Source organism: Triticum aestivum, chromosome 2A (genome assembly GCF_018294505.1).
Source record: "Triticum aestivum cultivar Chinese Spring chromosome 2A, IWGSC CS RefSeq v2.1, whole genome shotgun sequence".
NCBI classification, from domain to species: Eukaryota; Viridiplantae; Streptophyta; class Magnoliopsida; order Poales; family Poaceae; genus Triticum; species Triticum aestivum.
Window position 1 is genome coordinate 79,593,296 of NC_057797.1, and position 13,432 is coordinate 79,606,727.

Consider the following 13,432-nt stretch of genomic DNA (forward strand, 5'->3'; position numbering starts at 1 on the left):
TAGGTGTGACACCAAGCTGAAATTTAGGGCACCCGTTTTAGATCTGCTGGAAATGTAGATTGACCTAAAATCTTCTCTCTTGGCATTTAAAATCAGTCCTGGGGCATCAAATTATTGGGCCACCGAGGTGATCTTAAGCACAGCTCATGGACTCCACCCCACATGGCAAGTTAATTTCTGACCCAGCTCTTCTTCACCTGAACCAAGCCAAACACGACCAGTCGACCAGGCACGGATGGCTCGGTGCCGTTGTACGTGTGCTTCCGCTGTGTCACGGGCTGTGCAACTTCAGCCGGGCATCCGCACCTTCCAGAAACGTACGTGTCAACCCTCCTGGCCGGGCCTGCGTCCCCGGCCACCCTCACCCCCACGTACCCACGCCCCCTGACAGGCCAGACCGGCCCGGCCCTTGCCCCACCCGTCAGCGTGCCACCACCGTCGCCGTACCCCACCTCCCTCCCGTGCACGCAAGGCACCCGGGGGCGCCGAAAGCGACGGGGGGCGCGACCGCGTGAGCTTTAAACCCGCCCGGCCTCCTCGCCGCACTCCCCACCGCCGCTCGCCGAGCTCGCCCGCGCCGGAGCCGGACTGAAACCTCGGGGGAGTGACTGCGCGGATCGGGAGGCTCTAGGGTTTGGGTGTGGGGTTGGAGGCGCGGAGCGGAAGGGGATAGCGGTTGGTGGCTTGGCGCGGAGGGGAGGGGCTGGGGTTGGGGATTTGGATGGTCGCGGCGGCGCGGCGCTGGAGTAGTAGTACTGGTGCCGCTCCTCCTCCTCCTCCTACCACCCATGGGAAGGTCGTTCAGGGACTCGCTCAAGCTGCTCGAGGCCGACATCCAGCACGCCAACTCCATGTGAGCTCCCCGCCCTCTCACACCTTCCTTCCTGCTGCCCCCGTATATAAATTCTGTTGTTTGATTGGCCTTTCATTTGAGCTGGTGTGGTTGTTGCGCTGTTGCCTGTATACAAATGTGGTGCGGTATTTTTTTGGCCTGTGTCGCGATTAATCCGTTGCGGTCTCCGTTTAATCCTCCTCCTGGAGAGCTTATTTACAGATTATTATCGTTGCCGTACACGCCTTGGTTGGTTGATTTGATTATTATGCTAAGTATATGTATCCTTCCAGTTTTGAGTCATGACATTCCAGGATTATTGCTCCAATTTTGATTGACTGCATATACTTATCGCTTTAGTTTTATATATTGAGTATAATTATACTTGGGTTGCTGTGAAGGACTGAAACGCAGCTTCTTTCATTGACACGTGTCTGACAAATGTACTGCCTTCTGACCGAAGCCACCATCATTGGGCTTTGAAGCACTAGTGGAATATAGGAACAGCACTTTCTGAGCTCTCGTCATCAAACCCTCTTGCTAGTGTACAATGCAATTCTTCTCGAGTGACAATGTGGTGGTGGCTTCTTCATCATTACCATGGATTTTTTTCGATATCGTCATGGAAATTGTCGTCCACAATATCATTTCGCCAACTAGCTACGCAATTACGCATCATGGATTTAGTTATCATGCTTTGTTTACTATCCACATGGGCATCAGTTGCTCTGGATGAATTCACTATTAAGGGTTGCCTACAGCTTTAAAACCTGGTCAGGAAACAATAATACATTTATCATGTACCACTTTTAACACGTGGTGTAGGAGTGCTTTCGACTCCTCTGGGCCTCCAACTGATTAAAGAGGCTACTGTTGCCTTAGTCAGCCACTTGTGTACAAGGCGTAGTTTTCAGAATTTAGTTGTAATCTTGAAAACATTGACCTCCAATGGTATTCTTTATTGAGTGTAGAGACTGCTAACTCTAGTTACAGCATAGGTACAGGAGCATATCCTTAGTCAGTTGTCTTCTAGCTTCAACCATGTTCCTATACCTCATATGATGCAACTGAAATGATTTAAGAATGTAAGTATTAAACTACTTTTTTTCTTACTATGGAGAGCAACACGGCAGGCAGTTTATTTGAGGAGATCACCGGGATCAGTGCCCTTTTTTTTGTTTTTTGATATGGTGTTCCTGGTACACTCACACATGTGTTAACATGTTGAACCACACAAATATTCTATGCCTTGATGTCATTTCTGGCCATTAACAACACATTTGCTGCCTTAATTTGGAAACAAGACTTGTTATTCTCTGATAAAGTTGGTCAATGAAGTTCTGGAGTGGTCTTGTTTTTGTAGGGATATCATGATTATCCTAATTTCTTGTGCTTTCATGATCTATATTACAGCATATAGCTTTGCCTTATCTGTAAGACCATGAAATGTAATGAACAGAATTGTGAACTTTTTGTGTAGGTTGAGATTTTAGTATGGTTTGTTTATTCCCTTCTTGTATCAAGAATGCATTGCTCAACATTTTATTTTATTTTTGGTAAAAACTGCAGTGCTTCTGAATTCCAAAGGGAATATGATGGTGCCTGTCTTCAGATGAGGATGTCATACTGTCCGGCTGCACACCTTTTCCTTTTTCTTGTCCAGTGGACTGACTGCAACCTTGCTGGTGCTCTTGGGCTGTTGAGAATTCTCATTTACAAGGTACGCAAGTATCATAGTCAGGTTTCTTTCTGCTATTATTTTGTTGTTGTTGTTGAATTGCAGCCATGATTAACATCATTATAATCTTAAAATCTGCAGGTTTATGCTGATGGAACGACCACCATGTCCACTCATGAAAGGAAAGCGAGCATTAGGGAATTCTATGGTACAGTATAATTGTTTTCTGCAACTGTTTCACGCATTCATTTTCTTTGACTGGTTTGTTCATTATGTCTCTATTTTTCATTATTTTTTGGCAGCTGTAATTTACCCTTCTTTGGCGCAATTACATGAAGGAATTAATGAGGTGGAGGACAGGAAACAAAAAGCAATTTGTATAGAGAGGTATAGAAGACGAGAGGAGGATCACAAAAGGGTGATCTCAGAGATTGATGATAATATAGAGGAAGAGTGTGGCATATGTATGGAAATAAACAACAAAGTTGTCCTTCCAACTTGTAGCCATGCTATGTGCATTAAATGCTACCGTGACTGGTACCTATCTTTTCTCTTCTCTCTGTATTGTCGAGCAAAATTCAGTATCAGAGAACATTTGGCTTTTGTCCTTGATAATAAAACACTTCTGCATGATCAAGATGAAATGACAGGTCCTCAGAATTCATATGTAAGCTGGTCGCATTGTCAACTTGTAATTTTACAATCAATCTGAAAAACGGACATCAGCATGGTCACCTAGCTACTACCTACTAGGAAATAATTGTGTCCTTTTGTGCTTACACGAAATCATTTATCTCCGTGGAATATTGATCTTAAAGCATGATACCAAGGGCTAATGAATATTTTACCTTTCAAACTGCTGTGGTCAGCTTGATTATGCTGTTATCATGCTACTAGGTCGTCTTTTATAAGTTTGCTCTTTGGTCTTCATAGGAGGCTAGGTGGGATCTAATTGTAATGGAACCCCACCCTATTTTGACTAGATATTTGCTTTCTTTAGAAGGAATAGATATTTGCTTTGAGCTGGCTTACATGCTCCTTCTAATTATTGTTCTGTATGATTAATTAATCATAATATTAGACTTTGGTATATAAGGTAGAAACAGGAATTAATTGGACATGGGATCTTTCTGAGACGGTGTACATCAACTTTGTCCAGAAACTGGCCTTTCTGATTTTTATGTTCATTGCCTTGCAAGAAGAAATCAAGAAATGAATCTTGCAGATTTGTATTGCATGATTAATTTAACCTCATTGGAGAAAAGGCATACTGGTTTGAGTAAAGCTCGGGGCAGACAAAGGTTGGATATACAAGTTTAGAACAATATAGGAGACCAAGTCCATCTAAGATAGGTTTCTCTTATCTCAAATCAAAGGATACTGTATACATCAGTTCTCACCTGGTTTCCTTAGATTATGTCCTGTCATCTCCTGCTTGCATTTGGATTTAGATTTTCTTTCCCGGATTTGGAAGAAACACCAGGCCTTGAGGATTTCAAATGGTGTGCATAATGACTAGATATGGTGTGAGCTCATTTCTCACGTAATGAAAACTTAATCCAGGATTAGTTGCGCCTCCTTTGCTGTATTAGGACAGAGTAGCTTGGGCATTCATTGAATCAAAATAAGAATCAGCTTTAAAAAGAAAACACACTCAATTGTATTTGGTTCTGAACATGTCATAGTCTGACAATCAACTTTCTACATTATCCATTTGGTTTCTTTAAATACACACCTATTGTTCTAAGTGTGGCCTCCCTTCCCTGCAGGAGATCAAGATCCCAGTCCTGTCCATTCTGCCGCGACAGTCTCAAGAGGGTCAACTCTGCCGACCTCTGGATATACACAGATAACAGAGACATAGTCGACATGGCGACAGTCAGAAGAGAGAACCTGAGGCGTCTCTTCATGTACATAGATAAGTTGCCCACGGTGATCCCCGAATCTGTTTTCGAGGTATACGATTCCCACGTAAAGTGACCCTGTGCTTGGCTCGGCGTCGCCCCAATTGTTCATCAGTTGGGTACTGCTAGTGCTGTAGACATTACCAATTGTTTGTCAGTGGGGTGCTGCTAGTGCTGTAGACATTGCCGGTTGTTCATCAGTGGGGTGCTGCTAGTGCTGTAGACATTTCTGGAGCCCCGGGCGCCGGCTGCCGCGAGCTTATGAACGCTCCGAGCAGCTCGCCGGGGAGGCTCTGTATGTATGTGAGGTACTCCTATATATGTAAATTATTGTCGGTTGTATCCACACGGCCTGTGTGATGATGTGTTAGGAGTCTGACGCCTTGGGCATGTAAGTAATGGATCATTTTTTTTGCGGGCATGTAAGTAATGAATCATTGACTCTTAAGCATTTCGTCTGTGCCTGTTTGGGGGAATGCAATTCTGGAAGAATACGCTCTGTTCGATGTTTATGTCGACTATAGCAGTGTGTACTTAGGTCCTGTTGGAACGTGTGTATTTGTCGCAAAGTCTGCAGGAATCCATTTGATTGAGGCCTTCTTTGGTTCATAGGTAGGAGTATATTGTAGGAATTGTAAAGGATAGAAACTTTGTAGGAATTTTTTTTAAGCCCTTTGATTTGTAGAAATGGATTTGTATTCCTATATAGGATGTCAATCCTTCATGTTTTAAAGGAAATGAAAAAATTTCTATCTATCAAATGACATGTCTTTCTTACATCTTTTTTGGTTTGGAGAAATTTTATAGGAATTTCATAGGATAAAATTTCTATAGGAAATTTAGAGCCCTTTGGTTTATAAGAACAGAATAGTATTTCTATGAAGGAGTTCTTCCTATCCTTCATATTTCATTAAAAAAATAAACATTAGCCTAGACTTAATGAAAAAAAAATCATATGATATGATTCAAATGACATCTTTCTTTTTGTTTCTATAATTTTTTTATCCTATAAATCAAAGAAGGTCTTCATAGCAATTAAGATGTATGTCATCTTGCTTTTTATAATTTTCCTATTTCTATCAAGGTGAAGTCTTTCTGCACCATAGACGATGGAGACAAGCTCTTCTGTTTGTACAATTTTTCTATCCTATAAACCAAAGAAGGTCTTCATAACAATTAAGATGTATGTCATCTTGCTTCCTATAATTTTTCTATTTCTATCAAGGTGAAGTCTTTCTGCGCCATAGACGATGGAGACAAGCTGTATGGATTGCATATCAGTATCACAGTGGTGCGGGCAGCTCCGACCGAAGGCATATGAATCTGTGATGCTTCGCTTTCGTGACGAATGGAATCAGTCGAACTGCCGTCGTTGCAAGAGGGCGTCACTCGTCACAACCAGAGGGTCGCTGGAGTGTCAGCTCTGGCACATTGGTCTGAAGTGGATGCCTCATTTGTTCCACGCCCGTCCTCCATGGTTCCATTTCTTGTCATGTTTTGCACGCGGGAGCTGGGCCTGAGAGTGCTTTCGCCTTTCGGTATGGAAATCATCCACCAGCCTTTGTTTTGTCTCGGGGCCAACTGAAATACGGACCATCCACCGTGGCAGTCAGGCATGAGCAACGGTTAAAACTGCCGTCGCGGTTCGGAACGTGTGTTTGGTTTTAGGCATGTACTACCTAGAAAGACTTATATTTAGGAATGGAGGGAGTACAATAGTTGATAAGATAGTCTTATCTTAAATTTTACATATAATTTAGAGATGACAAAAAAAATGTGTACAATGAGTCATCTTTTAGCCTTGTCTTCAATAACTACCTACTCTTAAAAACATGGTGAGACATATTGTGTTAAGAGATCATCTCTTGTCTTTTCTTAAATAAGAGAAGACAAACATTTTCTTATGAGTTCTCTTTCCTCCACTTCATCATTTATCCTACGTGACACTTCTAAGATTGCACATTGTACATGCCCTTAGCCTTCTTTAGCCCTTCTTTCTCTTCTCCCCGCACAAAGGTGGATACGGCGGATCTCGAGTAGGGGTCCCGAACTGTGGATCTTTGATCGATGGGGAACAGGAGACGTGGGACACGAGATTTACCCATGTTCGGGCCCTCTCTAAGAGGTAACACACTACGTCCTGCTTGATTATTTGCTTGTATATATGGGGATTGCAGAGTTGATCTACCACGAGATCGGACGTACTAAACCCTAAACTAGTAGGATGGTGATTGTTATCTTAGCCTCTATGGACAAACCCTCTGGTTTATATAGACACCAGGGGTGCTAGGGTTGACATATGTTGAATATTAGTTGGGCTACAGACCCACTTAACAATTTCAAAAAATCCCTAAGGGCCCATGTTGTCAATTGAGTGATGGGAAGTTTAGTCCCACATGGCTAGTTGAGAGAGATGTACACCAACTTATAAGATGAGCTCTTCTCCCACTAGTATGAGTTGGTGTGAAGGAAGGAGAGGTGTTTGATACGTCTCCAACGTATCTATAACTTTTGATTGCTCCATGTTATATTATATACTATTTTGGACATTATTGGGCTTTATTATCCACTTTTATATTATTTTTGGGACTAACCTATTAACTGGAGGCCCAACCCAGAATTGCTGTTTTATGCCTATTTTAGGGTTTCGAAGAACAGGAATATCAAACGGAGTCCAAACGGAATGAAACCTTCGGGAACGTGATTTTCTCACCGAACATGATCCAGGAGACTTGGACCCTGCGTCAAGAAACAAAGGAGGAGGCCACGAGGTAGGGGGCGCGCCTACCCCCCGGCACGCCCTCCACCCTCGTGGGCCCCCTGTTGCTCCACCGACGTACTCCTTCCTCCTATATATACCTACGTACCCCCAAATGATCAGATACGGAGCCAAAACCCTAATTCCACCGCCGTAACTTCCTGTATCCACGAGATCCCATCTTGGGGCCTGTTCCGGAGCTCCGCCGGAGAGGGCATCCATCACGGAGGGCTTCTACATCAACACCATAGCCTCTCCGATGAAGTGTGAGTAGTTTACCTCAGACCTTCGGGTCCATAGTTATTAGCTAGATGGCTTCTTCTCTCTTTTTGGATCTCAATACAATGTTCTCCCCCTCTCTTGTGGAGATCTATTCGATGTAATCTTTTTTTTGCGGTGTGTTTGTTGAGACCGGTGAATTGTGGGTTTATGATCAAGATTATCTATGAACAATATTTGAATTTTCTCTGAATTCTTTTATGTATGATTGATTATCTTTGCAAGTCTCTTCGAATTATCAGTTTGGTTTGGCCTACTAGATTGATCTTTCTTGCAATGGAAGAAGTGCTTAGCTTTGAGTTCAACCTTGCGGTGTCCTTTCCCAGTGACAGTAGGGGCAGCAAGGCACGTATTGTATTGTTGCCATCGAGGATAACAAGATGTGGTTTTTTTTATCATATTGCATGAATTTATCCCTCTACATCATGTCATCTTGCTTAAGGCGTTACTCTGTTTTCATGAACTTAATACTCTAGATGCATACTGGATAGCAGTCGATGAGTGGAGTAATAGTAGTAGATGCAGGCAGGAGTCGGTCTACTTGTCTCGGACGTGATGCCTATATACATGATCATACCTAGATATTCTCATAACTATACTCAATTCTGTCAATTGCTCAACAGTAATTCCTTCACCCACCGTAAAATACTTATGCTCTTGAGAGAAGCCACTAGTGAAAACTATGGCCCTCGGGTCTATCTTCATCATATTAATCTTCCAATACTTAGTTATTTCTTTTGCTTTTATTTTACTTTGCATCTTTATCATAAAAATACCAAAAATATTATCTTATCATATCTATCAGATCTCACTCTCGTAAGTGACCGTGAAGGAATTGACAACCCCTTATCACGTTGGTTGCGAGGAGTTATTTGTTTTGTGCAGGTACTAGGGACGCGCGCGCAACCTCCTACTGGATTGATATCTTGGTTCTCAAAAACTGAGGGAAATACTTACGCTACTCTACTGCATCATCCTTTCCTCTTCAAGGAAATCCAACGCAGTGCTCAAGAGGTAGCAGTGTTCCACATGCGCGCTCCTCCTCCGCCGCCTGCCTCACCACGCCACACCTCGCCTCGACGTGCACGCGCACCGCGGGTTGCGGGAATGAGCTGAGCCGATGCAATGTTTTGCCGGTCAAAATTGGAGAGTCCATTACAGACACAATGAAAACGTCCATAATAAATACGTTTTTATTGTGGAGATGGAAACGTCTATAATTAAACGCGTCACTACTAGGAAAAAGCCTACTAATGACGCACCTGTTTTGGCTACTAATGGCGCACTACAGGTGCGCCATTAGTACCACGCCACTAGTATATTTTAGTAATGGCGCACCACAGGTGCGCCATTAGTGTCCCATAGGTGCGCCATTAGTATCTGGTATACTAATGGCGCACCACATGGAAGTGCGCCATTAGTAACAATTTTTTTAAAAAAAATCATTTTTTTCTTAATCTCAGGTCACTATTTCACATATGAGATATCCAACACATATATATACAACAAGCATCCATATAACAATCATATCCAACACACAAGTTTCATCATATATACATACATAGCCAACACATAGTTCCATCGTTACATATTACAAAAGTTTCACATTGTTCATCCAACACCGTTATCCATCAATTCACAAAAGTTTCACATTGATACAAAATAAAAACACAAATGGAAAAGAAGCACTCCATCCATGCAAGCTTCCGTGAATTAAATCAAATCTGCAAAATGGTAAACAAGAAGTTAGAAGAAGAAGAAGAAGAAGAGAAGAAGAAGAAGACTAGAAGAATACTAGAAGAAGAAGAACACTAGAAGAATACTAGAAGAAGAATAAGAAGAAGAATAAGAAGAATAAGAAGAAGAAGACTATAAGCTTATTATGTAAACTTGATCATTTTGTGCTAACATAAGTAATTTTGGAGCTAACCTATAGGGAACTAACCATATAAGCTCTAAGTTAGCATATTAAAGCCAACTTAGGTAAAATGAAGCTAACCTATGTCATTTTGGAAAAGAAGAAGAATAAGAAGAAGACTATAAGCTTATTATGTAAACTTGATCATTTTGTGCTAACATAAGTAATTTTGGAGCTAACCTATAGGAAACTAAGCATATAAGCTCTAAGTTAGCATATTAGAGCCAACTTAGGTAAAATGAAGCTAACCTATGTCATTTTGGAAGAATAAGAAGAAGACTATAAGCTTATTATGTAAACTTGATCATTTTGTGCTAACATAAGTAATTTTGGAGCTAACCTATAAGAAACTAAGCATATAAGCTCTAAGTTAGCATATTAGAGCCAACTTAGGTAAAATGAAGCTAACCTATGTCATTTTGGAAAAGAAAAAGAATAAGAAGAAGACTATAAGCTTATTATGTAAACTTGATCATTTTGTGCTAACATAAGTAATTTTGGAGCAAACCTATAGGAAACTATGCATATAACCTCTAAGTTAGCATATTAGAGACAAGTTAGGTAAAATGAAGCTAACCTATGTCATTTTGGAAGAATAAGAAGAATAAGAAGAAGACTATAAGCTTATTATGTAAACTTGATCATTTTGTGCTAACATAAGTAATTTTGGGGCTAACCTATAGGAAACTAAGCATATAAGCTCTAAGTTAGCATATTAGAGCCAACTTAGGTAAAATGAAGCTAAACTATGTCATTTTGGAAAAGAAGAAGAATAAGAAGAAGACTATAAGCTTATTGTGTAAACTTGATCATTTTGTGCTAACATAAGTTATTTTGGAGCTAACCTATAGGAAACTAAGCATATTAGAGATAACATAGGTAACTAAGTATATATATATATATATATATATATATATATATATATATATATATATATATCATTTTGGAGATCTGACATACCTGACATAGTTTAGTTCTCATTGTTCTTCTCCTTCTCCTTCCTCAGCCTGATGCGCCAAGAGCGGCGAGGTGGTGGAGGCAGCTGTGGGATGTAGTCTTCTATCACAATTGGCGTGGTCATGTCGCCCAGCTGTGGGATCGCCGATGCCACCACCGGTGCGTGGTCATTGTCAGGCACCACCACCATCGCGAGGCCACCTTCAGGCAGGACGGGCATGACCATCGCTAGGTCATCCTCAGCCACCACCATCTCTTGCCCATGGTCAGCCACCACCAGCGCTAGGTCATCCTCAGCCTAATGCCCATCGTCATCCTGCAGCTCCTCATCCCCACTCTTCTCCTCTTCTCCCCCACTCCAGTCCGGATCATCCTTCTTGTTGTCAGAATCGCTGCTGCTTTCGCTAAAGCCAGAATCGCTGTTGCTTTTGCTACAGCCATAATCGCTGCTGCTTTGGCTGTAGCCAGTGTCGCTGCTGCTGCTCCCATTGCCTGCCCAAATGCAATAATGACCGTTAACAATCGATGTGAGACAAAGCCAAATGTAGAGGAATAAGAAGAGGCAGAATGCACTGGCATCTTCGTCGTCAGCGTAGCGCATGCGACACATAGTCGCATTGAAAACCTTCACGATGAGCATTATGGCGTCATCGTCGTACCTGAAGAGAAGAAAGTACCCGGTCCGTAGGTCGTAGGCACTATAGAATTTCTCCCAGCCACGGCACAGGTACATGTGGCCCTCCTCGATCACCAACTCCACGTCCCACAGCCTGCGAACCCCGCTGCCGGCCTGTCGGAGCTTCACATTATCTGGCGGATCTTCACCCAGCATCTTCATAAAAGTGTCAGGCAGCCTCTGCAATTTGGGACAAGGAGTGATGTAGCAAACAACAGAGTTATCATAATGAGATGGGTGAAGGGGAGATCTCTCGTTTTATATACCTGCCTCGTGGCTGATACTGAAGAAGAAAGTATGATACTGAAGAACTCGAAAGCATCCAACTCGTACTCCGGTGAGGCAGAGCGGCGATGGCTGCTTCCCCCCATGCTTATCCAATCTTGCATGCATTTAAAGTTATTCAATCAGATGCCATATTATTTATTAACATGCTACCAAGAAGCTTGAACATTCCATTAGTAATGTCTAGCAGCATGGTAGAAAGAAAAGAAGTTAACATCTGAATGTTTCCCATGCTTATTTAATCAAACATTAGTAATGTCTAGCAGGATGGTAGAACGAATTCAGCCCTTATAGGCAGAAAAACAGTAGCAACAACAAAAACAGAACAACCAGTAGTGCAAGACCAGATCATTTGCACTGTCCAAATGACCAAGACCAATTGGATTTTACCCAGTTAAAGCCACCACAAATGCACAGGTGTACCTATGCATTTGAGCAACTAAAACTAGTTAGAAAATCCAATAGCTAAGCCAATTAGAGTGCCACAAATACAGAGAGCAGCCAAGTTAAATTAACAGCCCGGAACCCTAGCATAAGTTAAATTACACACACACTTAGATAGCCAACAACACCCAAGTTAAATTACACACACACACTTAGATAGCCAACAACACCCACAGGAGCATGTATGCATCAAGTTTAGTGAGCAAGATGACCACCACAGAGAGCCATCACAAATGACCTAGAGCACAGCAACTGGCAACCCTATATCAAGATATAGCTATCACAGAGAGCACCAAAGTTAATTGATGCTCATCTGGAACATACAGCCAGAACTAGCAGGACTACCAAAGCATCTAAAACATGAACTAGGGCTAGATCATAGAGAGAACAGAGAGCGGAAAGGAGGAGCTCACCAAGAGGGGTTGTAGCCATAGCAGAAACTCAGCCACACCAGTGCCACGGTGTGACTACCAACACAGCCGGAGCTCTGCTGTAGAGGAGGCTCGTACTGGACAACATTATCCACCATTATCATATATTGCAGACATATACTGGACAACATTAATTTGAGTAAATATTGGATCAACAGCAGTCATGAATCAAAAGCAACCACGATCCGAACTCTCTCTCTCGGCTGGACAAATCCATGAGTAAAAAAAGTTCCACCTGTAGCATATACATGGGGATCTGAGAGAGGCTCGTACCTTGAGGAGAGAAGAGTGTGCTGCGCCTCTGCCGCCGCCGTTAGCCCGACGGAATCCCACCTAGCCCTCTGCCCCGCTGCAAGAACGCCGACACGCAGCTCCAGATCAAGAGAGGAGGTTCCTCTGCCCCGTCCGTGACTCCCCTATGGTGCTGCAGATCGAGAGAGAGAGAGGAGATAAGAGTAAGCCGGCAGCGAGAATCGGAAGGAACCAGGGCGGCGGAACAGATAGAGGGAGGAAGAGACGAGGGGAGGCAGCCCTTGGAGACGGCGCGGATCGAGGAAGCGCCACTAGCGGATCGGGCCTGACCTGCTCGATCTGCGGCTCCTCGACCTAGGGTGGGGAGAGAAGCTCGGTGGGGGAGAGGGTGGGGGTGGGGGTGGGGTCGGCGCCGATGTGGGAGCGAGGGAGGGAGGAACAAATGGAGAGGGAGTTTTGGAACAGATCGAGAGGTATATCAATGGCGCACCAGTTAGGGTGCATCATAACTAGTTTTGTAATATATATATATATATATATATATATAATTGTTAGTAGTGGCACACTGTGGTTGTGGTGCGCCATTACTAGTTAGAACTAGTAATGACGCACTTTGCCAGGATGCGCCATTAGTATATTTGGAAAAATGAAAAAAAAAATTGTTACTAGTGGCGCACCGTGTGTCTGGTGCGCCATTAGTGTCTTCCACACTAATGGAGCACCAACACATGGTGTGCCATTAGTATATAGTAGTGCCGCACCACTTGCCTGGTGCGCCATTAGTGTCAATTTCATCTATAGCCCTTTTTCTAGTAGTGCGTTTTTATAGAGATGAAACGTCTGTAATTAAATGGTTTTATTGTTGGATTGTTCTCCTACTCAGTTGGCTATATATATGAGGCATCGCAGCTCAGCTCCATATGCTTCACACCTCCACTGCTCCTTGGTTGTTCCTTTCACTGTTGCTGCCCTCGGTGATCCCATCCCGTCTACCGCGTACACGGCTGACGGGAGAGCA

The 13,432-nt window shown here is 43.0% G+C and overlaps 1 protein-coding gene across 1 annotated transcript; it reads left to right on the forward strand.

The window, feature by feature from the left end:
* The first annotated feature begins 281 nt into the window (after positions 1-281).
* On the forward strand, positions 282-4,878 carry LOC123187627 (E3 ubiquitin-protein ligase AIRP2). The gene is made up of 5 exons (XM_044599539.1): positions 282-853; positions 2,402-2,552; positions 2,652-2,718; positions 2,813-3,047; positions 4,280-4,878. The coding sequence occupies exons 1-5, from the start codon at positions 789-791 to the stop codon at positions 4,488-4,490; spliced, it is 729 nt and encodes a 242-aa protein (XP_044455474.1). The 5' UTR covers positions 282-788; the 3' UTR covers positions 4,491-4,878.
* Positions 4,879-13,432: the final 8,554 nt, after the last annotated feature.

Coding starts and splice junctions, on each gene's coding strand:
- LOC123187627 (XM_044599539.1), top strand. CDS start 789: ATGGGAAGGTCGTTCAGGGACTCGCTCAAGCTGCTCGAGGCCGACATC. Junction 854..2,401: donor ATCCAGCACGCCAACTCCAT/GTGAGCTCCCCG, acceptor TAAAAACTGCAG/TGCTTCTGAATTCCAAAGGG. Junction 3,048..4,279: donor ATTAAATGCTACCGTGACTG/GTACCTATCTTT, acceptor CCTTCCCTGCAG/GAGATCAAGATCCCAGTCCT.